We start from the raw sequence: 23,511 nt of genomic DNA on the forward strand, positions 1-23,511 counted from the left end.
GTGCTCACACTCCCTGATCATCCTTTAACCAAACACATTTAATTAGCATGATCTCACTGCTACACACCCTCATAATTCTTATGAAAACAGCAATGGTGTACTTAGCTTTTCTGTAGAAAGCTTTTGCTTTTCCATGACGATGCCTAAAATTACAATATTCTACATTTTTCTCCATAAACGCAGACTTGCAAAATGACAAAAGAAAGAAGGAAAAACTCGTTTTATGTTTTTGATAGATAAACAGTATAGCAGTAATAATATATTGATGTCATGTTGTGATACACCCTGATAGCTCAATAATTATAACTGCTTAATAATCCCACCACCTGGTGCGTTGACAGAGGAGACAAATTCATAACATATGGCATAACTATCTCCAGTGAGAACCACAAATGAAATGTCACAATGCAACGGATTTTCCGGACTTGTTTAATTATGCAGTCTCCTTACACCTCGTTCTCGTTGACAATATTTAACACGCAGCTGCGCTAAACTGTACAACGTAAAATGCATTTTCTTTTGACATCTTGTTGGGTTTTTTCCCCCCTGAACTTCAGAATAAGACGCACTATTTGAAATATGTTGGCATCTATCACCGATCTGCAAAGGTTATAGAGTGCTGCATGCGTATGAATATTAGCGTATATGTGATAGCGCTTTAGATGTGATTAGGGCTTTGAGATTTGAATTATCTCCCCGTTATGTACTCCTGCAACAGACACCTTCATGTCACATTCATACATCACCATGCAAATAGCACAATAAACATCCCCCCGATAAGCACTGTATTTGTCTAGGGATATGTTGACAGCTGACAGGCTTTATTCATAAGGTGCCTGTGAGGCTTGTGAGTTTTTCTCTTTCCAAGCGGACGTTTGTATCCATGTAGTACCCAGGCTAAGCACTGTCCTCTAGCCAAGTGGATAGCAGGACCATTAGGTCGGCATAGAAGGGACCATTTATTTGGCTCTTTTTCTGGCTGTGGCTGTATTATCTGCCATGATGCTATTTGTCTGAGACCAGCCAAGCCGCCAATGCGTCAGGAGTTTGGGGGGGGGGGGGTGTAGATGAAAGATGGCTCCAAGACTCAGCCAGTCTTGCTTCGCTGACAAACTGGGGCAAGAGCTGGAGGGCTGAGGCGATGAGAACGATGACAAAGAGCAAGGATGGAGGCAGGCGCAAGGGACACTCTGGGGTGGCCGGTTCACCAGAGGACACAGTTTAACAGCACCTGTATGCAATGATTGATCAAAAGAGGAGGAGAGAGGGCAATGGTGTTTGAGATACTGCATGATATAGGATGAAATTATGTGACAGACATACAGAAGAATACAGAGTTCGAGAGGTGTAGGTGTGGAGGAGGAACGTAAAGACGGAGAGGGAATAAAACAAACAAAAGAAAAACTACAAAAAAAAAAAACCCCACACACAAAGAGCAAGGGCCCCAGATGAAGTCATAGCAAGAGAGTGGGAGACAAATAAAGAGAAAAGGTCGCTGGTGCAGGAATGTGTGAGCAAAAGAGACAGAGAGAATATATATTTGTCCCCTGATGGGAGTGTGTTAGGAGTCCATCTGGGGAGAAATGAGATCAGTAGCTGACTTAGTGGTAGAGGAAGACTTTGCTGCCCTGGAGCTTACACACAGACTCAACACCTTCTCCCATTCTCTCTGCTTGGCTCTCTGGTCTCACACAACCTGCAGCGCATTTAATCTGCTGGACCATTTTGTGCATGTGCTCAGGCTTCTGTGTGTGTGTGCCCACGGACACCTGTGCAGTCTTATTACCCAGTCCTACTCCACCTCTCCATCAAATGACTAGGGCAGTCTGGCCCCCGCCCCACTCTCTCCTCGCTATCTTTTTCACTCCATCCCAGCTGAGACCACAGAGGAATCTCCTCATAGAATCACCCACTAAATCATCTATCCACCAAAGAGACACCTTGGCAAACACTCTTACTGCCAGCTTTCATTTTCAATCCAAACACACACAGGATAGACAGTGGGTGGGTTTGAATTTGGGGGGAAGATACGTGGAAGAGCTACTTTCATGTTTCACTTTATATATGGACCCCAAATGTATCAATTACAGGAAGTTATCAGTAACTGCTGTTAGCAATCAGGCTCTTTGGTGGCTCAGAATGAGCCTTTGGGGGTTTACTACATGTGCATCATGTGAGTAAATCTCAGGGTAATTTGGGGTTTTATTGATTTTTTTTGTAACTGTTCTATACACAGGCTCAAATATAAACTCACACTCCTACTATGTACCTTAGCAAGTTGCCCCTTCAAATTAATGTCAGGCTTGAGCTTTGGTAGTTCCTTGATTTCTCCTGAACATCCTAACCAAAATTTCCTCTCCTTGTGTACAATTATTTGAACTCATGATCTTGGAATGTATAGTTCTCCTCCTTAGATTTTCACTGAGTTCCTTGAACTTTCCCTTTGTTCCGAGTATTGGTCAATCCAATGAGTGCTGTCAAAAATATATTTTATGTTGCAAAGTGAAACTAACACTTGTAGTCAAGCATAACCACTAGGATAAGTTAATAGGCCATGGCTAAGATTTAGGTGAGTGCATATATATTTTTGAACCTGTGTGGATTAGTGGTTTGTCATCAAAGATGAATGTTGTACAATTATTCCAGCCTGGAAAAAGCCCCAAATTACCATGACATTCACTCCCATGATGAGTGTATTTATGTACTTCTGACCACAAATGTATCATAGTGATGAATGTGTGTGGTTCAGGTTTGGGGAAGACTGTTTTCGTATTTCTCTGTGTTTGGTTGCAGGTGGTTTGATCCCGCCTGGTTTCCGCCCTCGGATAGAGCAGGTTTGCTGTCACACACCTGCAAGCAATCTGCTCAGTGAAGGCTGTTTGTTTAAAGCTGCCTGTGACGGGCTCTGCACCAGACTGTCCTCATCACTGTGGTAGTAAATTAGATTTCTGAGTTGGTTCCTGTGCTTATTCATCAATGTTTAGTAACTCCTGTCTCCTGTGTTTCCTCCAGTGCCCAGTCACCTGATCAACCCTCTTAAGAAACTTGCCCTCTGGATCACAAATAAAATTTCTACAATCCCCCCCCCCCCTTTTTTTTTTTAACCATACAGCTCCTGTATGCTGACCCACTCTGAACTTTGCCTCTCCTTTTTCACCGGCCCTCCCTGTGTGCCAGTGTTGTGTTTAGGGACAACTCGGGTTTTCTCTACATATGTTTCAAAGTTGTTTTAGCTTCATCAGCAGCCTCTGTTAGCTATGAAAATGAATGTGTTTGTGTATGTGGAACCTGTTTTAACCAAGTGACAGTCTTCAGGGCTGCATATTGAAGCGCCTAAGACATTTGCTCTCTTGGCCACTTGAGGCTGACTCCACAGGCAAGTCGATCCCCACAAACCCCCCAGCTTCAACCATGAAACAAACTTCTTGGTACAAGAAAGGGTTTGATCTACAGGCAATTTCACCTGCTAGGTCCCGTTATGCTAGTCACATAACTGGACCTCTGGACTGTGTTTGTGGTGGTAATGCCTTCTGGAACACATTCAATGGAGTTACCTGAATCATAGTACGACTTTCTCTGTTGATGGTTATGAATGGGATTTGGTAAAGCTTCTCTCTCTCGTTCAAACTTAATCTTGCTTGCTGAAAAAAACAAAAAACAAAAACAAAAAATAAAAAACAGGCAGCATGGGATTAGCAAAAATGCTTATGCTGAGTCACAGTAGCAATGTAGTCTACACTATATTAACTTGATGTGGTCTGGTGCAAACAGGTGACACATGTACTGTGTGAGTCCACTGTGCAAAGGATCCTTTTTATACAGCATAATCACAGGGTGCACTCAAATCCACTGACGAATATCAACATCCCAGATGACACAGCACGGATCTTTTTCTACCCAGGAAGCCAAAGGAAGACAGAAGAAGGCTTATGTATAGTTCTGGTGACGCTGAGATGAAGTGTGCCAGAGGGGAACCAGATGAGGTAGGAGAGGAAGGGAAGCCATCGGGGAGGCAGATTAGAGAGCCTGGAGGCTGCTGAAGAGGGGAAAAAAGGAAAGAAAAGCTAGAAAAGGGATGAAACACAGAAGGAGCTCTGTGGAGGAGTTAGCTAGTGGTTAACAGTACCTGACAGAGATAACACTGCCGGTAGGCTTACCTGATTACAGCAGTGTGCTGGAGGACAATAAAAAGACGTATGCACATGGCGCGTCATGCACATACACAAACACTGCAAACACACACACAGACACACACACACACAGAGCCAAAGGGCTCAACAGGAAGCAGTAGCTGCAAAATTCTGGATAGATTCGTACATCAGAGTGGACTGTTTATATCTTCAAGTACTTCTGTATTGCATAAGGTGTGCGAGTGCATTACATTCAAGAGGAAGAAATACATCAGATGTATTAGCGAGTTCGCCAAAGCTATTCCTCCCCCTCACTCTTCTCTGGTTGCAGAGCAATCAAGCAGAGGCTCATATAATACAGTCTCTCCGCGCTCAAACTTTCCTCTTGATCTATGTTTCATGGTGTACGAGACCGAGCCGGAGCGCACAGCACTGCGGCAGTCGTATAAAGTCACAAAATTATCCTGGCCTTACAGGACGAGGAAGCGAGAGGAGTTAATTAATCACTAGTGCCTCATTTTCTCTTTATAACGCTCTCATTTACTCTGTGGCTCATTTCTGTGTGTCACTCTTCGCTCACTGTCTTCTCCCACTGCTGATCTGTGTAAGGTGTTTGATGAGGGTAGCAGTGGCTAAAGAAATAACTGATAGTTTTATTTTATTTTTTTGGTTAGCTCTAATGCCAGCTTTACTCTTTATTAATGGATGGACCCAACTTTATGCAAGCAGCATAAAGCTGAACGATTAGCTAATTAGCTGCGTGTGATATTTCGTGTCAAAGAAGTCGGTTTTCTCTCTACGCAGGCGGTTCTTTTAAGTAGAGATGAAATTAGTTTATCAACAGGAAATTAATCAGCAACTATTTTGATAACTGATTAGCCTTTTTTTTCTGTTTCCAAAAAAAAGACACATTTTCTGATCCCGGCTTTTTTTTTTTAAATTAATTATCTAGAGGTCTTAGAGGCTGTTTGGCAGACAAAAACAACAATTTCAGGACACTGCCTTTTTACACTGAACTGAAAAGTTGATTGCTTAATTAAGAAAATGATCAATTATGGAAGTAATTACTAAATTCCTGGTCTACTTACAGCTGTTGCAGCTTTTTAAAAGCTTCGCCTAGAACTGAAGACGACGGGAAAATAATCCCTTGTAAATTTGATCATAATTGGGATTTTCTTTCTTTTCTTTTTTTTAATTATGCTACATGTTCAGAGAAACTCATTTGACTTCCTGGCTCAAGAGAGAGGGACAGAGTTGAGTTGATTAGTCATTTTTGGTGATCATTTATATTAATAACAAGCAGGAGTGTGTCTGCAGCTCTGCCTCAGCTCATGTTCCTGTGATGAATGGTTTATTAGTTGGTGTCCGATCTTTCTTGAATATTCATTATTAGTGTACACATATAGATTTTTATGCAGCCGCGGGTACAGTGATTCCTTTTAATCACCAGGAGTGTTATAAAATAATTAAACACTGAGAAAAGTTAACACATTCATGTCCAGTTGCACAAATCAAGGTGATATGTTGTTAACAAACTGCGACCAAAGTGAACAAAGTCAAAACCTCCCTGTATGAACTTCCTTCAAACTGCAATCTGAAGTTACTACATGACCCACGGGCCTCCTTCTGCGGTATCCTGCAGAGCCGCAGCTGGACATGGGCGTGAGATAGAAAGAGCCAGATGCACGGCGAGAAAAACACAGGAGTGGGAGGTGGAGAAAAGCCAGTCAAAAGTTATGAAACGTGCCCCTTGAATAATCAACGCCCAAATCAATTTGTTCAACGTCCAAGGGAAGCGGATGGACTACAGAGGAATGCGTGGAGTGGGCGGTCGCTCGGTGCATCCAAGTCCATATCTCAGACAAACACACAACAGCCAGAGAGACTGCCTGAGTGTAGAGAGAGATGGCCAGGGGGGATGGGACCGAGCTGAGACACACACACACACACACACACACACACACACACACACACACACACACACACACACTCTCTCTCTCTCTCTCTCTCTCTCTCTCTCTCTCTCTTCTTCTTCCTCTCATTCTTTCTCCAGTTTTTGATAGATACTGCAATGCACATAAATTTCCATATTTCTTGGATTAGCGAGCACTTCTATGTTCATACATTTTTAACAATACTTGCTATTTGGCCAAAAGTATGTGGACACTGACGCTGGAACATTTCACTCATTAAGTTTAAGACCGATACAACTTGGATATCTCTATCCATTCATTTTCTTCTCCTTATTCAAGTAGAGAGGAGAACAGCCGAAGTAAGGGCGTCCAGACCTCGGTCTCTCCAGCCACCTCTTCCAGCTAATCCTGAAGTGTTCCCGGGCCAGCTGAGAGATGTAATCTCTCCAACATGTCCTGGGTCTCAGTTAAATATAATACCATGTTCCCCGTGCCTTCACTGCTGGTCGGCAGTTTTGTTTCCCTCACCTCTGTCTGTCTGCCTGGGCGCGGCAAGTTGCAGTGCACATATATCCCTGGTCCTTCCATTCACTCTTGCCAGACTATTCTGCTGCTAGGGTGTAACGCTTAGGCTAATTCCTAGAGTTTTACTTGTTTGTTAAGTTTGAATTATCCTTGGCTCTTTCTCCTTGTACTCTAGATCCTTCTTTTGTGCCAGCCGTCACATCACAGGCCCAGTCTGCCAGACTAACGCCAAAGAACGTCACCTGCCAGTCCACCCCACCCTGCCTCTGCTTTGGCGGCTAAAGACCTAAACATCATTTTCACAAATAGAAATCAAAAATTCCATTTCTTTAATTTATCGCCTTACCCTCCCACTGTTACATTTTTACTCAAAATGTCCTAACAGGGAAGCTTCATTGGACCGAACTGAAGTATGAGTACGACTTGTGGAGTTGCAGTGCAGTACAAGAGTAGAAAAGGCCCGCAGGCAGCAACTGGCCCACTGTGCCCCGCTCAATAAAGGCAGTCGTTTTATGACCCCGCCTCTTGGCATTTTGATTTTAATACTCTTCCTCTTTTCCTTGTGTCTTTCTCACTTCCCCTTTCACTGTTTCTTTTGTCGCCAAAAGATCTGTATTTTCCTTCACTTCTATTTGAATTCCTGCCTCGTCTCCAAGAACGGCGTGTCTGTCTACTGTCTCTGCCTCCTCGCTCCTGAACACTGGCAGAGAGGCGGCCTAAAGTGGCGGTGGGAGGGGGTGGGACAAATGCTGGCCTAACCAGATTAGCAAGTATCCTATTTCTTACACTGACAAATTAATTTCCGTACAAATTAAATGAAGGGACTCTCCCTTGATAATTCCCTTGGAAATTGAAGATGGTTTGGAAGAATGTAATAAAACAGCATCTTCTACAAGACACACACACAAAAAAATCTAATTACTAGCAGAGAAAAATAAAGGTAGGCTAATAAATTAGGGGAAATATAAAGGCAAGAAGCCAGAATACAATATGGTCTCTGAAACCAAGTAATGTGAAACAGAGCGGTTACTAGTCAGGTGGAGTTAGGCTGAGCAGAAATCCAGAAAAGGGTGAGAAAAGAGAAAAACAAAGAAACAAAAACCAGCCATGTCTATTACAGGATCTGCTATATTCCTGCAGGCAATGGCAAGGCAAAGGTAAAAGACAATAATGAAAGTGAGAGGGAGAGGGTGGGTGGGATAACAGAGGATGGGGAAGGAGAGGAGAAAATAAACAGCTCCCAGACAGAGACAAAAAAGAGAAGGATGGATAAAGAAGAGTGTGAGTGGCAGGCGACGGCACAAGGCTGTCTGGGCTCCGGCTGTTCAGATCCACTGACATTTACAGAGTGGCCAATCGCTCCTTGCCATCCTACCCTTGAAAAGTTCAAACGCACACTGATCCACAGAGGAAATGCTACGCCATGTGGATTAACACACTCTCTCACATCTCTCTGCAGGCCTCCCCTCCGTCTTTGTGTGCTGCTGCTGTCAGTCTGTCTGTTTGCGCATCTGTCTGGTTTCACGTCTGTCTCTTACCCGTTTCTGCATTTTCGACAGCACAGGACCAATTCCCCCTCTGATTCAAAAACGTAGCAAAACTTTCCGTATGTGTGACGATGTGCTGCAAGCTTGTATGTGTGTCTATATTCTCTCTAATGCAACCTTTAACCAGCTTTTAGCACATTTCTTCGAAATAATCTCTGTCAGTAAGTGCATCACGCTGAATGAACACGGGGGCATGTGTGTGCTGGTGTAAACAGGTAGCTATGGGTTGGATGTCTGCAGAAAACACTACAGAAGCAAAACAGCAATGGTATTTTTTTTTTTTTGCTTGGACTGACAATGGAACTGTCACTGAAAGTAACACACAAGTGACATGGTGGAGAAAATAGATTAGGAGTCTTTGCAAAACAAATTTGGTGACATACCAAAGCTGTACCGGGAGTATTATCCATTTCCAGGACAATGGGAAAGGAGCTCCCACATAAGAAGGATTAATTTACAAAGGGTTTCTGAGCCTAGCTTTAATGTTTTGGCTCAGTTTCAATGTCAGGAATTTGGGAAGAGATAACAAAAGTCCCTTTTTTCCATAGTGTACATAAAAGATGGACTGGAGATGAGAAATATGTAGGGTGCAAGATAAAGTTTTATCAATTTCCAGGTGAGCAACAGAAGTGACTACCAATGACACTGAAGAATACATTGATTGACATATGACCTAGCAGTAATTGCATAATAAGGTTCCTTAAGCAACCGGAGCCTGGAAAGTCCATAAGCAATCAGCTGTCAGCTGCAAAGCAATGTGGGACGAGTGGGCCGCTTCCAGTGTGGATGCAGCTTAAGATAGCAACAGCCAAAATCCTCAGATCGACGCTTCACAGGACCCGGCTAACAGATGGTTGACCTTGTGGTCGCTATGTCCTTCTTTTATAAACAGTCTATTGTTTCTGACAGTCCACACTAAAACAACTAATTCAACATCAAATAAAATTATAAGAAAAGAAAGTTAAACTAACAGAGAGACTATTACTTTGTCTTTGACACATTTCACTGTGTGAGATAAATGGGCCTTATGTATGGGCATTGCTGCTCTGCTGCTCATTGGGCCTGTAAGCAGGGGAGCAAGTCCCTAAAGTCCTCAGAAAAGTCATTGCATTACAAGTGTTGCATTGCAACACAGGCACTAAGCTGGCAACAATAACGCGTACTGAAGCGTGAGGTCAGTGAGAAGGATGCTAAGGGAATCCCCTAAATTTAAAATCCTACCCCCCAAAAAAACATAAATACAAAGGTATAAACATAATAAAATGTAAAATATTAAAGATGAAAACATTAGTTCAGAAGTACAGTGTGCATGAGGACCTGCCTCAGCTCTGATTGGCTGACAGACAGACAGAGGGTGATGAATGGGAACCCCCGGCTGCGGAAAGGTTACTAAGATAGGTCCAATTAGAGATGAGCAGTCGCTCAGGTTTTTACCCAGCAGAGGAACTCCCCAGCACCATATCACTGACATTTAACCCTCACACCCTAATCACCAACACACACACATACATACACACATGCACACAGACATATGTTTATTGATACTCTGATGGGTGGGCCATTCTCCCACGACAATGACAAGAGAAAATAGTTTTCCTATCACATGACGTGCACCTTAAACAGAAGGCCAAGCCTGTAATAGTTCATGTGAGATGAACATTTATAAAGATTAACATTAAATGGTGCAAACCTGTCTAAACACTGTACTTCTTAAACCTGCGCAACACGTTCTCACGTAGCGTAACATTTTACGCTAGGTGACAAATCGTCGACATATTACGCTTTCGGCTACCCACCACGTTCCTAAATGACGACCTCGGAAAAATGAGGAAATATGAGAACCGTCTGGACTGAATCTACACATGTTCGCTCTTTTTCTTCAAATCGCTTACAAACACGCTATTTAACGTCATTAAAGTCCTGGTTAAGGTCAGGATTAAGGTTATCGTTAGAGCTAAGGATAAGGTTAGGTTTAGGGCTGGAATACAGGGCTGGAACGTCTATTACCGCGGGAGCGTCATTGCACTGGATTTCAGCCGCGTACCATAAGAACGCCGAAGGTCTCCTTTCGCGTTCCTGAGGAACGGGACGTGACAAAACGTCGGTATATTACGCCTCGGGAGTGAGAACGAGCTGACCTGCAACCATGAAAAAAGGCCACGTTCCTTGTGGTGTTAATATTTACCAGCTAACTTAAGCTCCTGACCACAGCAAATCAAACAATGCTTAAGCTTGGGAGCGATACAAGTGGAGCAGACGTGCGCCTTTGTTATCTGGCAATATTTGGATAAGGCAAATACAGACAACAGCTCAAAAGTAATTTTAGCGCCTTTGCTGATTATCCCTCTGGCTACAGTGCTTGAACTTTCAGTGCCGCCCCCTCCCAGGCCCACATGCATCCCAAAGTGAATCCACCTGTGGAGATGATGGTCGGCCTGCCCTCTTCATCACCTCTTAATCAGAGTGTTGGCACTGGCTGCCCAGAATTGGATCAACCTCTGTGACCCCTGCTGCTGCTTTCCTTCCAGAGGTCAGCCTCACATCGCTGCGCTCTGCGTCTGCGAGGCAGCGGCGCGTTCTCTTAAATAAAATCTTATTTCTCTCTCTTTCCGCCTCTTTGTCTTTATCTCCCTCTGGCTTGGTGTGTTAACCCAGGCCTGATCTTTTGCAGCTCAGATTTGAGTTTTTTTCTTTTTTCTTTCCCTCTTTATTCGGAGTTTTGCGTAATAGCTCGTGTTAGTCTGGATAGAATGTTTGTTTATTTATTTATTTTTGGTTTTGAGTGCGTCAGTCGATATTACCACGACCAATATTTATGACAAATGATTAACAAGACAAGCTGTTCTTTTAACCACAGGTAGAGCAGGCATGCAGAGGCATAGCTTTCTTGATTGGATTCGATTGCAGGACAGCTGTAGTGTAAACAACACTGATTGCACATTGTCTGCAGAAACTCTTACTTAGTGTCCAAGATTAGGGTTTGTTCACCCTCCAAGGACTGGTAAACAATGACAGAAAATAAAATAAATAAACCCACCAGCTGCCAAGAAAAGTTTCACTGGCTGCTTTTAATGTAAATTTGTTACCCAGACGATTTGCAGCCAGAAAGTTAAGGACACCAAAACAACTACTTGTAACTGGAATAAATCTCTCCCGGTTACACCCTGCATTTAGCTTTAATAACTCTGACTTTCATTGGTCAGAGTAATTTTCCAGACACAGGATGAGAAGATGTTACGTCATGTGTGCTCAAAGTGTCAGTATCAGCGTTGTGTGAATATACAGCAAGGCTGCTTTTAGACATTAATCTGATGTCTTAATGGGGCATCTGCATGTGACATCTGCATGTCTAAATGAGGACCATAGTAAAAGCGGTCCCACCAACAAGCTCACTCAGCCACACCTAGTCATCCCTATCATAATGGCACAGGTCTAAAATGCTGTCAGGGGTTGTGGTGCTAGAGAGAGGACACAAATGCACGGCTTGGAGGCAGACTGTATGAAAAATGAGCCTTTACTGGCCAATTAAAAGAAGCAAGAAACACAAAGCCCCAAAATGAAACAAAACATGAATCTAAAAAGAGGAGAATGACGAGGATAAACAGACCGAAATGACAAAGACAAAGGGAAAGACGGGATAGCGGGCTTTTCAATTTCACTAATTTGACCCTCTTTGTCTCCTCTGTCCTCAGGCCTCCTGCCTGCGACCAGGAAATCAATCTTAGTTTGCCATGCTGAAGGAGATCTCTTTCTGAAATGCATGTGAAGGACAGAGGAGGCTTGCTGGCAGAGCTATAATTGAGGACGCACAGGTGCATCCTTTGCAGAAGTGTGTGTGTGAATGGGTTTGCCTTTTTTTTTTTTTTACCTCAGACAGACAAATGAAGTGTAGCAAGAGGGGAACTCTAAACAGCTCCTTTTTATTCATACGCTGTTTCACTTAGGTAATCAAACTTGGCTTCATTTGAGGAATTCACGGTGTGCAATTTGGGAAATGAGAACAGATACAGAGGGGTGATTGGTGATTAGGCACATGTGGGAATGAAACACAGGTGAAACAAATGGAGAGAAAAGAGCAAAAGGTCAAGAAAAAAAGAAAAAAAAACCCATAAAGACTCACAAGCGACCCCCCGAAAGTGAAACTCTTACAAATACAAATGCCATAGTGCCACAAAAATGCTCCTCTCCATACCTTTCAGTTACAGAACTGACACTGTGCCTCTTTAGTAAATTCAGCAGATTTTGTATGTCAAAATAAGTTTTGTGCTTCTGCAGACGTTAGCAAATCTGTCCCAAAATGTTCCTGTTTCTTTAAAATTCCAACCTTTATAATAACGGGATATTTGTCATAGCATGTTCTTGTTTACATGACCCGCATTAAACAGCAAGGTAAGAGGACGCTGGTGAAGTAAGATGCACATTTTGTTTGCTATCTTCTGCTCGCTGTAGTTTCGACACTGGATGGATGTCCAGGGTCACACGTCAGATAAGGTCGTTCAAATTCTCAGTGCACCGCTCTTCTCTTTTCCTAACTCCTAATCGAGTCTCCTAACTACCTTTCCTTGATCTCGATGACGTATCCATCTAGATCAAAGAAAGGTGGCTAGGAAAAGGATCTAGGACGCACCCTTACTCTTGTTTGAATGCATCCTTCACATTGTCAGAGAAGTGTTTCTGTTCTCACCTTCCTGTGTTCACTGACCTGCTTACATATTCAGTATAAACACTACATTTACGTTTCTTTTGCTTCTTAAAACTAACTCAACCTAAACTAAGAAGGCATCAACAACACATACACGCACATGCGCACACACACAAATAATGTAAAACTGTGCTTTTCTTGACTTCCATTTTAGAGCCACATCCAATAAGTTGCCTGATGCTTTGCTCCTGAATCATTCCCCTCAGGTATGTAAGCTCTTCATTAAAGCTGTGGCAATCAGAGGGGGGGGGGGAGTACTGCTCCTCGTAAAGAGAATAGATTACTTCCCCATCTTTCACAGAAAGCTGTTTGCAAGAGTAGACACTCTCCTCCATTTTCATTAGCGACCTGACTACTATATATTCTCCATATAATTGAGGTTGAAACCTTCTGCACTGTAATGGGTCTTTCCATAACAGTCTTTTAAAAGTGAAAGTCTGCCATCCTTGGGCACTGTGTGATACGGGCTTGTGTCGTGCAGAGTGCATGTGGAAGTGCGTTGCAAGGTGTGTGTGTGTGCTGTTATCAGACTCATCAGTCCTTCTTATGCCACTTTTCAAAGGCAGCTTTGAAAAAACAAAGGCACATCCTCACGGTCTGAGAACTAATATCGGAAAAAACTAGATGGACAGAGATATTTTACACACACATATGTGTATATCTGTCTTTGTCATGTGCAACCAAGCGTTTCAGCTGGTGCAATTTGGCAAAAATAAGCGTAATCTTCGAAAATCCAATTTTTTATGCATGAGTTTATGCATGAGTTTAAAATTCTCCTAATCATTATTTTATTGGACTCCTTTTATGTTGCTTTTATGTTCTGTCCTTTAATGAAGTTTTATGCCCGCTGTTGTTTTATGATAAGATGTTTGTGCAAGAATGAGATTATAATGTTTATGATTATTTTATACACTACAAACCACTTTATAGGCCTAACAGTAAGCAATAACTGCAGGGCTTTCTGAAAAACACAGGCTTTGATACATTCACCCACTGTAGCTACTAATCCTGCCTCTCTGCTCTGCATGCAGCGCGCTGGGCTAGTTGAACTCACGTGGCCAGGGTTTTATTCAAACTAGTTTCCTTAAATTATCAGGCAGGGGAGATATTACCGCACGGTGAGCTCAAACACAACGCAGGTGACACTTTCCCCTGTAATCTCAATTTTCTCTCTGTTTCTCAATCAGACTGAACATCTGAGAAGATGACATCTAAGGGAGACTTAAGCTGATGAAAGGCAGCTATCGGGAGTCGTATTTAAAGCGAAGTCAAGATGGTCAGCGGTAAATGCAAGGTAAATTACTCAGCTAGAGCAATTTAAACGGCTAATGAAATGAAACATGTCGAGTATGCCATAAAGCAGCAATTTTAGATCAGATCTCATTCAGGGCCTTGGATGATTTGAGCTTTGCTTTCCACTATAGATGGATAAAAGTATAGAGCAGACACTGTGCCATAATATGAAAAAAAGAATGATCTGCTTTCGCCTTCAAGTAGATGAAAGTCATATAACCCCCTCCTACTGCCCATCTGGCTTTAGCTTGTGGTATCATCATCCAAACCTTTGAAAACAAGTTCCTCATTATCTGAAAAACCCACCTGCACTCTCCCTGCATCTCTTACTTCCAGCCTATTAGCCTAGCTTACACCATCAAACCTTCTTTGAACGTGGACAAGTCAGCATCCCGAAGTTAGTGTGGGTGATTTGTAGCTCTGTGGAAATTGGAAGTTGCAGCCTGAGTCAAAGATGAGTCGTAAACGGGCGGGAGAAGAGGACGACAGCACTCAGATTCAGAGAGGGAACTGATGAAGGCCATCAGCCTCCCGTAGATCAGAAGCGCATTCTTAATAACCATCTCGTCAAAACACAACCCTCTGCTCACACCCCGGGTCAAAGTGTACAAAATAACAAATCAGAGCGTCTACGGGGAGGACTGACTTACAAACTGCATTTCTGTCCCTCTGCTGAGAGTAAACCCCACAATTCAAATGCTCAAATTCTCTCAAAATCTTTTACACTTACAGAGTTTGTTTTACTCAAGTTCACCTGTGTGGCGATGTGGGGAATTCATAAAAAAGGAGGGTAAAACGATTGTTCTTCAATTATTTTTGAAGCCCAGCTTTTAGCTTATTCATCCAGGTTGATGTGGTGTGCAGTGAAGTGACGAGTTTGAAAGGTCACTGCTTCAGAGGTTGTGAAGTGTATTCAGACTGAGTGCAGAGTTAATTAATTTTTCTTCACTTTTGTTATTTTCTCTTATTGGGGTTTTTTTGTTATTTTTTTAGGGCTGAAGGATTTCAAATGTCTGCATTTAAATGGAAAACACTGCAAGCTAGCAATAAACACACGGATTTAAACCAATCTACATTTTTATATAAACTGTGTATGGCTAATGCTCTAGACCCGGGAAGGGCAATTAATTTTCCCAATGGACCACCAATAAGCTGGTAAGAGCACACGCCACAATTAGGCACTGGAAATGTGAAATGAACCTAGTAAAAACACCAGCATTTATTATCACTGTTTAATCAATGTTCCTAAAATCAATTATGAACAAAATGTGCCTGTTTTTACAAAATCTGTGCTAATTCTATGTGCTAAGTGAGAGAAATCTGGTCTGTTTTGGGCTTAAACAAACGCATTAGAGTCAGGTTTAATGTCTGAGGTTAAAATATGAAGGACAGCAGACACGTGATCTCCACTGAGAGAGGATCTGAATCTGGATTTGTTAAACTTTGTCTTGAAAGAAACTGCAACCTTCTTGTGAAAGCTTCCACCTTGCCTTGCAGTTTGGTATTTAGCTCATTCATTAGTGCAGTCACATCAACAGCAAATGCAAGATGTGGTGAGAGCTGTTCCAACACATTTTCACATTGCTTTCAAAATGAAAGCAACAAAGTTGTATGATGAGTTGGCAATTCCGTTTTCTCATTGACCTCATGAAGTCCAGTCAGGGACAACCCAAGAGCCTCAACACACACAGATATCATCAATATCATTTCTGCTCCTTTTGGGCTGAATTCATGTCCAGTGAAAGAGACTATTAGTGTCTAACACCCTGCCTGAAAAGTGATAAACTTCACATAACACCTGCTCTTTATTAAGTTAATTAGCATATTGATAATCAGGTCATAATTGGGTGAAAGTGGGTTATGTTTATGTATCAGCATACGTGGTGTCAGGACTGTAAACCTATGCAGGTTAGAGAGACTTTAGAGAGGACATCTAACTGAAAGTACATTAGTGAAGAAGTCCTGCTCTCTTGTTTCACAGTGGAAATGACCCCAGTGGTTAAGAATGTTGCGTCGCTGTTCAAAAACTCTCCTGCACACATGCTTTTCTTTCTGCCTTTCAGACACTGAAGAGCCACAGATTAGAACAAACTGAAGATTTTACTCAATTTCATCACACACGTATCTTTACAATATTTGGTACTATGGCCATCACCCACATCTTTTAGCTTGTCTGTGTGTAAGAACGCCACCTTTGAAAATTCTTTATTGCTATAACCAACATGTCCTGAAGGACCGCCTTTTCTATCGAAATACAATATTTTCACTTAAGATTAGGGTTACATCTCTCATCTCATCATGGTCATTATATAACCTCCTACATCTCCACAAGGCTGACAAAACTATGCCATCACTGATCCGCATAAAGCTACACTGTTACCAGCAGACGTGAAATGCTGACTCAGACCAGGATCCCCCAGCTTATTCTGGTTTCTGTGTCAGAGGGTGTCTGTGTTTGCTTAAATTAATGCGCATGTGTGAGTACATCTTGCTATAATGTATGAGGCAACACTGTGCATGTTATCGTGAGCATGTATGCCATTGTTTGTGTGTGTTTCTCTACAGTGATGTGATAATGCATCAGCATCTAAAATTGGTTGCGTATGTGTAAGAGTGTGTGTGTGTGTGTGTGTCTGTGTGCACGCGTGTGTGTGTTGGTAGCTGTACAACCTGGCCCTCCAGGGGACCATCAGTGTGTGAGTCTTTCAGAGAATAATAAATTTGTGCAGGGCGAGGAAAAGAGAGGCTGGGACCGCCAATCGATCCCACCACTGTTTCTCAAATTAGGAAGGAGGGATGAGCGCGAGAGACAGGAGGAAGAGGAAGACAGGAAGAAGAAAAAGTCAGACAGTAACAGAAAGACTAGGGGAAGGGGAACTGAAGTAGACAGTGGCAGAAAGCATTTTAATTTGAAAACGTACGAGCAGAAGGGAAGCACGTGTGCAAAAAAAGCATAAAGAAAGGAAGAGCAGCAGATGCAGGTACTGTTGCATTGATTGAAGGAAGTGAATAAAGAGAAAGAGCCAAACAATGAGTCCAATTAAGTATCATCCCAGTGGGGAAGAGTGTCACCATCCTCCTCCATCCGGGCTACACGGCAGCAGCTTCCAGGGACACACTGCTGGTCACGTGGCTCAACACACAAACCTCATGACACATCCACTACAACTATTAACACGTACACGGCTGCACAATTTTCTCACAGCTGGAAAACACATATCTTAACGGATTGTTCACACAGAAAAGACATTTACACACACGCACGCACACCAATGTGCAATCGTGCACATCTCCTGAGGGACACAGCCTTTGGAAGACCTGGGGAAGAAGAGGAGCCAAAGATGGCTGGCGCCAGCAGCTACTGCTCCCAGGGTGCAGATGTGTGCCAGGGGCTAACCCACTCATCTCTGCTCTGCCCACCCACCAGCTGCTGCTGAGGGGTAGCAAACATGCTGCCCCAGAGTAAGCCAAATTGATTACAAACACACAAGTTAAGAATACACTCGCATACACACAAGGGAACGTGAGCACACACACAGACGCACACACACAGATTCATACAAATAATCTAACTCATGTCTCACACATAAACAGGCGATGGCCTCGGGGATGGCTTCCTGTCTCTTAGAAAGGCCAAGTTAATGAGTGAGGCCTCCGGCTCTACAGGCTTTGGACTATAGCAGACAGAGTGTCTGAATGACTGACTATGGCACTACAGTGGGATTAGAGGGATGCTTCATATTGACACAGAGAACAAATTGACATACTCTAATAATTCCCTTTCACATTCTGCGGCGGTGTGAGAGGAAACAGCAAATGGATAGGAATAATAGAGGTCGAGGCTGACGGTCCCCTGTGAGTGCTTTCACCCCGCTCCCCCTCCTCAGCACATCCCACGCTCAAACAGACAGATACGTTAATGCACACATCTGAACACATGCAAGTGCGCACACAGACACAAGAGACACACACTGAATAGAGACAAGTGATCCTTTTGACTGCAGGCACTGAGTCCTGAGTTACAAGAGAAAGACAGCGCGAGAAATACGATTTTTTGGTGGTGATGGTGGTGGTGGGGGGGGGGCGTATGAAAGGCTGAGCGAGGCAGACTGAATGGCAGGAGGGAGGTGACGAAGGAGGAATAGAAAGTGTAAAAGTGTGAAAAGAAAGCCATGTCTGCATTTCAGCATGTGTAAAAGGCAGCAAGAGAAGAAACCCTGCTTCAGATTTAATCTGGGCCTGGATGCAAACAACACCCAAAGCCCAGCCTCTACAGGGTGCTGCGTGCACAGAGAGTGTGTGTGTGTGTTTGTGTTTGTGCATGCAGGGGTGGGGGCGGCTGAAGGATTGGTTGCCAGGGAGATTCTGACATATCGGGCCCCACTCCCTGCTGCCCTCAGTTTAGCCTCGACAAGTCGGAGAAAACGCTCTGCGGCGGCCCGGCTAATTTACAATCTTTCTCTCTTGTTCTTTCCCACCTGTCTCTCCCTCTTCCTCCTGCCGCTGTCTTCCTTTGTTTGCATCAAGGTTATATGATTCTCTGCTAAGAATGCTTACTGGTCTTTGTACTAGTCTTGACAAATTTTCTTAATCGGTTTTACCTGGACCACTGAACGATTAATTTCCCTTTCTCTTAGTCTTTCTAGCACCTCTTCTCATTTCTTCCTCTTCCTCTTCACAAGCCTCTGTACTCACTTTCCTCTATTCCCCTACTTTATTCTCACTCTAAGGTAGGCTGATATGGTCGGGACCTGTTGTTCTCATCTGGTGACAGCCAAACAGGGCCTGTTGTAATTAGTGTGGAATTCTAATGAGCTTATCAGGTCAAAAGCAGCTTAGTCCTCCAGGACCCTAGCAGGGTGGAAATTAGCCCTGCTCCCCTCCCAGACAAAACGCACACACCCGCCTGCACATTACACAAAAACACATTGTGCATACCGATGATACAAGCTCGATTCATTAACAGACACTCGCTGACAAATTCAGCCTCACTCTCTCCCCTCATAAAGGGATTAGCCCACTTTACATCAGCCGGTTAACAAAAAAGCGAATTATTAATGCGAGTGGCAACAACAATAAAGAAGGCAACAGCACTGATGTGTAAGGCTGTCACTGTGCAAAAGGAACAAGTAGCTGGAGGGGTGAATAAGTTATCTGAAGACAGGATTGTAGGCACAGATAAATAAACAAGCTCAAACAGGCGCATGCACGCAGTAATTGCCAGCATGTACACAAAAGCAGTGCAACCTTTTCTTTACTTCTCTGTGATGGTGTGGAAAGGAGCAGCAGCTTTTAACATAAAAGCTCACGCTCTTATGGTCAGCAGTCTGCTGCTGCAGCCAGACATCTCCATTAAGTATCTCCACAATTAGTTCTGTGGAAGTTGCGCTGATATGCAGAAAGCAGAGGGGGAAAGGCGAGGTACATTGATTAAGCACTGCAACAGCTGCACCAACTGAATTACACTCAAGAATTTCAGTTGCACATTTCAGCCATCCTCAGATTTGATATTTCCATTAAAAGGAAGCCTATTTCAACTTGGAGGGCCTTAATAAGCCTAAAATGTGCTCTCTTGCTAAATTACTCTGTAAAACAGATGAATTGTTTTATAAATCCTAAATGTTTGACCCACAGAGTCAGCCATAACTATGCCAAATGCATTTTGGGTTAAGGATATAGGTGTTATTTCTGGTGGACTGAGGTAAGAAGTATTAACATTTTTTTCTTTTTGTTTTTAGTGAGCAAAGTGGGCTTCACAGCCAGAAAGAAAAAGAAACATGGCTGTGTTTTTGGTGCTTCTCTCTCACATTTTATTGAACTAAAAGAACTCATAAATGCTGCTGTCTATAAGCAACGACTAAGATGTATTCTTCTTTTCACAGCAGCTCATTTTCCTCCATGTCCTCCTTCACTACATCCATGAACTTTCTCTGAGGTTTTCCTCTTTTCCTCCTGCCTGGCAGCTCTTCAACATCCATTGTACAAAACATCCACTATTCCTGCTCCGCACATCTCCAAACCAACCATCTCAGGCCTGCCTCTCTAACTTTGTCTCCAAACCACTCAGCTCGTCTTTTCTAATCCTGTCCATTCTGCTCACTCCCGAATAAAACGTTAACAACTTTAGCTCTGTCTTCTATCTCTTGGTCAGTTCCACTGCATCCAAACGATACATCATAGCAGGTCTGACTACCCTCTTGAAAGCCTTCCGTTTCACTCTTGCTGCTGTCCTTCAGTCACAAATCACCCCTGACGCTCATCTCCACCCACTCCACCTTGCTTGCACTCTCTTCTTCACCTCTCTTGTGCACTTTCCATCGCTTTGGATGGTTGACCCCAGGTACTTAAACTCATCTACCTTCTTCTTCTTGCATGTTTTCCTTTCCACTTGTCTCCCTCTGATTTGCCCACATACATACTGACTGACATGCTGACTTTCAGTCCTCTACTCTCCAGAGCATACCTGCACCTCTCCAGGCTCTCTTCAACCTGCTACAAAGACACAGTGCAACTCGTTCTGACCTCCTCTATACTTCTCCATCAACACTCTCAAAGCAAACATCACATCTGCAGTGCTCTTTTTGGGCATGAAGTCATACTGCTGCTCACTGATCATCGCCTGGCTTCCTGTGATGTAGAGTCTGAGTAATTTCTTGTAATGTATTTTTCCTAATTTACATTACACCCAGTTTCAAATTGAAAAGGCGGGACAGAAAACATCGTTATGGCGCTAATTAAACATTATTCTTACATAAACAGCGATGTTGGCCCATGAATTAAAGGATTATTTCAAATCCCTTTCAAATCTCTTTCAGTAACAATGTCTTCATAGTGGGGAAATCTGTAAAAAAAAGTATAATGAATGTACATTTGATACAGTGGTGAAATGGTTAAATGCACAAAGATCAGCTACACTACTAAAACGTTTGCTTGATATTGTGTAGATCCAGCTCATGTCGCCAAAACAGCTCCGACCCAGCAGGGCACAGACACGGGACCTCTGCTGGTGTCAGCAAAAATATTTACGTGGGTGGTGTGTGTCACCTTAATGACGGGACTAAAGGTTTCACAGCAAATGTTGCATTGTAATGAGATGATTAATGTTATCCCCTTTACCTGTCAGCGCTTTTAATGTTGTGGATGATCAGTGTATCATTGTATGTCAGTGTGTAATGGTGGGAGGCCAGAAGACAGTAAAGGATTATGGGAAAAAGGAGGAGGGGGGGCTGAATAAATCCATTTCCTGTGTTTGGTGCTGTAGCGCAGCCCTTCCATCTGTTTTATTCCAGACTGGTTAACATCCAATCACTTACTGTGATAGTCCTGGGTGTGTGTGTCTGTCTGCATTTCCGTACCAGGAGAAAAATGGGATGCAAAAACTCCTACACTCAAAATGCTTAGATCTTGAAAGCAGATCGGTGAAGCAATGCGTTTGAGGCAGAAACGAACGCTGCATTTCACCCTTTGCTCTCTCTGAAATACAGCACGACCCGCTGAAACAAGCAAAGCGTATCGCCAGGCACACGACACAGGAGATCATCAAAATGCAATCACGCAGCCACGGGAAAATATTAAAGTCTGCAAGGTGAAAACATTAACCTACCTCTGTTAAAACAATAAAAACACTGAGACATTGTTATTTTTGTAAGATACAAATAGCTTTCTTTTCATGCTTTAGTCTTGGGTGCTACAGTCTGGATTTAAAGCGCATTAGAGGAGTCTAAATGGACCGTCTCACTTGCCTTTACTCTGTAATACACACATCCAAACGTCATCGTGTTATTTAAAACCACAATGTCATGTGGAAAGTTGCCCGAGTTATTACTTATAAATGTCTTCCTGTTGGTAGATTAAGCCATCCATCTTTATGTAAGTGAAATTTACACATCTCGCCTAGCGCCCCCTGTTATTAATGCAAATCCTGGCCTTAAAGGGGGACCAGAAAGGGCCAGACACAACTGAGAGCAAGAGGGAAAAAAAGAGCAAGAGTAGCAGTCTTCCAAGGTGAGCAACACAGTTAGCCACAGCGAGACCACATGGCTGTGGTCTCTGAGAGTTAATGAAGCAGTCCTTCCCTAATATCTCAGCCTGCATCCACTACAGCACAAGGTAAGAGACTGGCAGATAACCCTCTCCTCTGGCCTGAAAACTAATCCTGCACACAACTCATCCCTCACCACTCACCCTGTAAACCATACCTACCTCTGTCCCAGACAAAGGCATAAATCTGCTCTTGTTTCCAGGTAATAAAGAACTTCTGATATAGCAAGAGAGCAAGAGTGAGAAAGAGGGAACTGCAGTGGCAAAGAAACAGATTTATTATAGGAGTGAAAACACATCCTGACTAATGACGTGAGTAAAAGATTCATGGTGTTGTTGTCAAATGATCTAATGAGCATGGTGAGAGAGAATTACAATTAGGGAGTCTAATGCAATCGCATAGTCGGACAAAATACCGAATACCAAAAATCGAATGTTTTTCTAGGGGAATGTTGTTCAGAAAATAAGCAGAAAGTTATTTTGCCATTAAGTTGAAGCGAACTGAAATAGTTTTTATTGCACAATATTAAGTGCATAAACACAACAACAGTAACAAATGAAACAATCAAAGCTTTACATGTTTGAAATACTATGTTCCCATATGGAAAAGATATATATAAATCTTATAAGGTTTGTGTATCTGTCTTGTGTGAAACTTGTATGAAAAGCATACAAGAGTAAAAACAGATATAAGATCCCTTGAAAAATTATATAATGAAACTTGTATGTTTTGGATACTTACTAAAACAATATATGAAAGTAATGTGAAAGTGGCCACTTTCATGAGTAAATCATGTAAGCCATGTAAACCACAAGCAGTAACCGGGCCACTGGCTAACATCATTATTCTGACTGCCCGTCACCGGCAGCAGTCGACACTGTCGCTATGACTTGCCACCTCAGTAATGCCGGCGCGCCAGATGGAGGAACGCACAAATTAGTCACCGGACTTGTCTATTCCTGCCAGACTAACACATCTCTTGAACCAAGAGGGATAACGTTTCTGTATTTGCATTTCCAGACCCAATGTGCATTTTGTCAAACTAACAAATGTGTTTTTAATCGGAATATTTTTCTCTGTGTGCAGAGCAGAGGCAGCCTTAAGACTGTCAAACTGCTGAATGTGCTCAGGTTTTTTTTCATGGTGGGGATGGGAGCTGTGCAACCTTACTTAACTCTGAATAAATAAACACTACTTAAGAAAATGATTACATTTTACACGTTTTTTTAATAGGAAAACCCTGATGCTTTGTTGCCAAATGCTTTGTTGATTTGCTTGGGGTTCTGCTTTGGTTATAGTTGTGTTGGCTACCAAAAAGGTTAAATAACACTTACTCTTTGAGGTCTGCTTAAATGACTTG

General features: G+C 42.8%; 1 protein-coding gene across 5 annotated transcripts in view; it reads right to left on the reverse strand.

Moving 5' to 3' along the window:
• The window catches only part of pacrg (PARK2 co-regulated), a 149,803-nt gene that overhangs the window by 14,856 nt on the left and 111,436 nt on the right, over positions 1 to 23,511 (reverse strand). For 3 of the 5 annotated variants that reach the window (XM_082516420.1, XM_082516416.1, XM_082516418.1), the window contains one exon: positions 3,555 to 3,641. The exons of the other annotated variants lie outside the window; for them this stretch is intronic. In XM_082516420.1, the coding sequence (XP_082372546.1) occupies positions 3,555 to 3,641 (87 nt within the window). The remainder of the gene's footprint in view (positions 1 to 3,554; positions 3,642 to 23,511) is intronic. 5 annotated transcript variants of the gene reach the window in all.

The sequence above is a fragment of the Aulonocara stuartgranti genome (assembly GCF_965226115.1).
Source record: "Aulonocara stuartgranti genome assembly, chromosome: 19".
In the NCBI taxonomy this organism is placed as follows: domain Eukaryota; kingdom Metazoa; phylum Chordata; class Actinopteri; order Cichliformes; family Cichlidae; genus Aulonocara; species Aulonocara stuartgranti.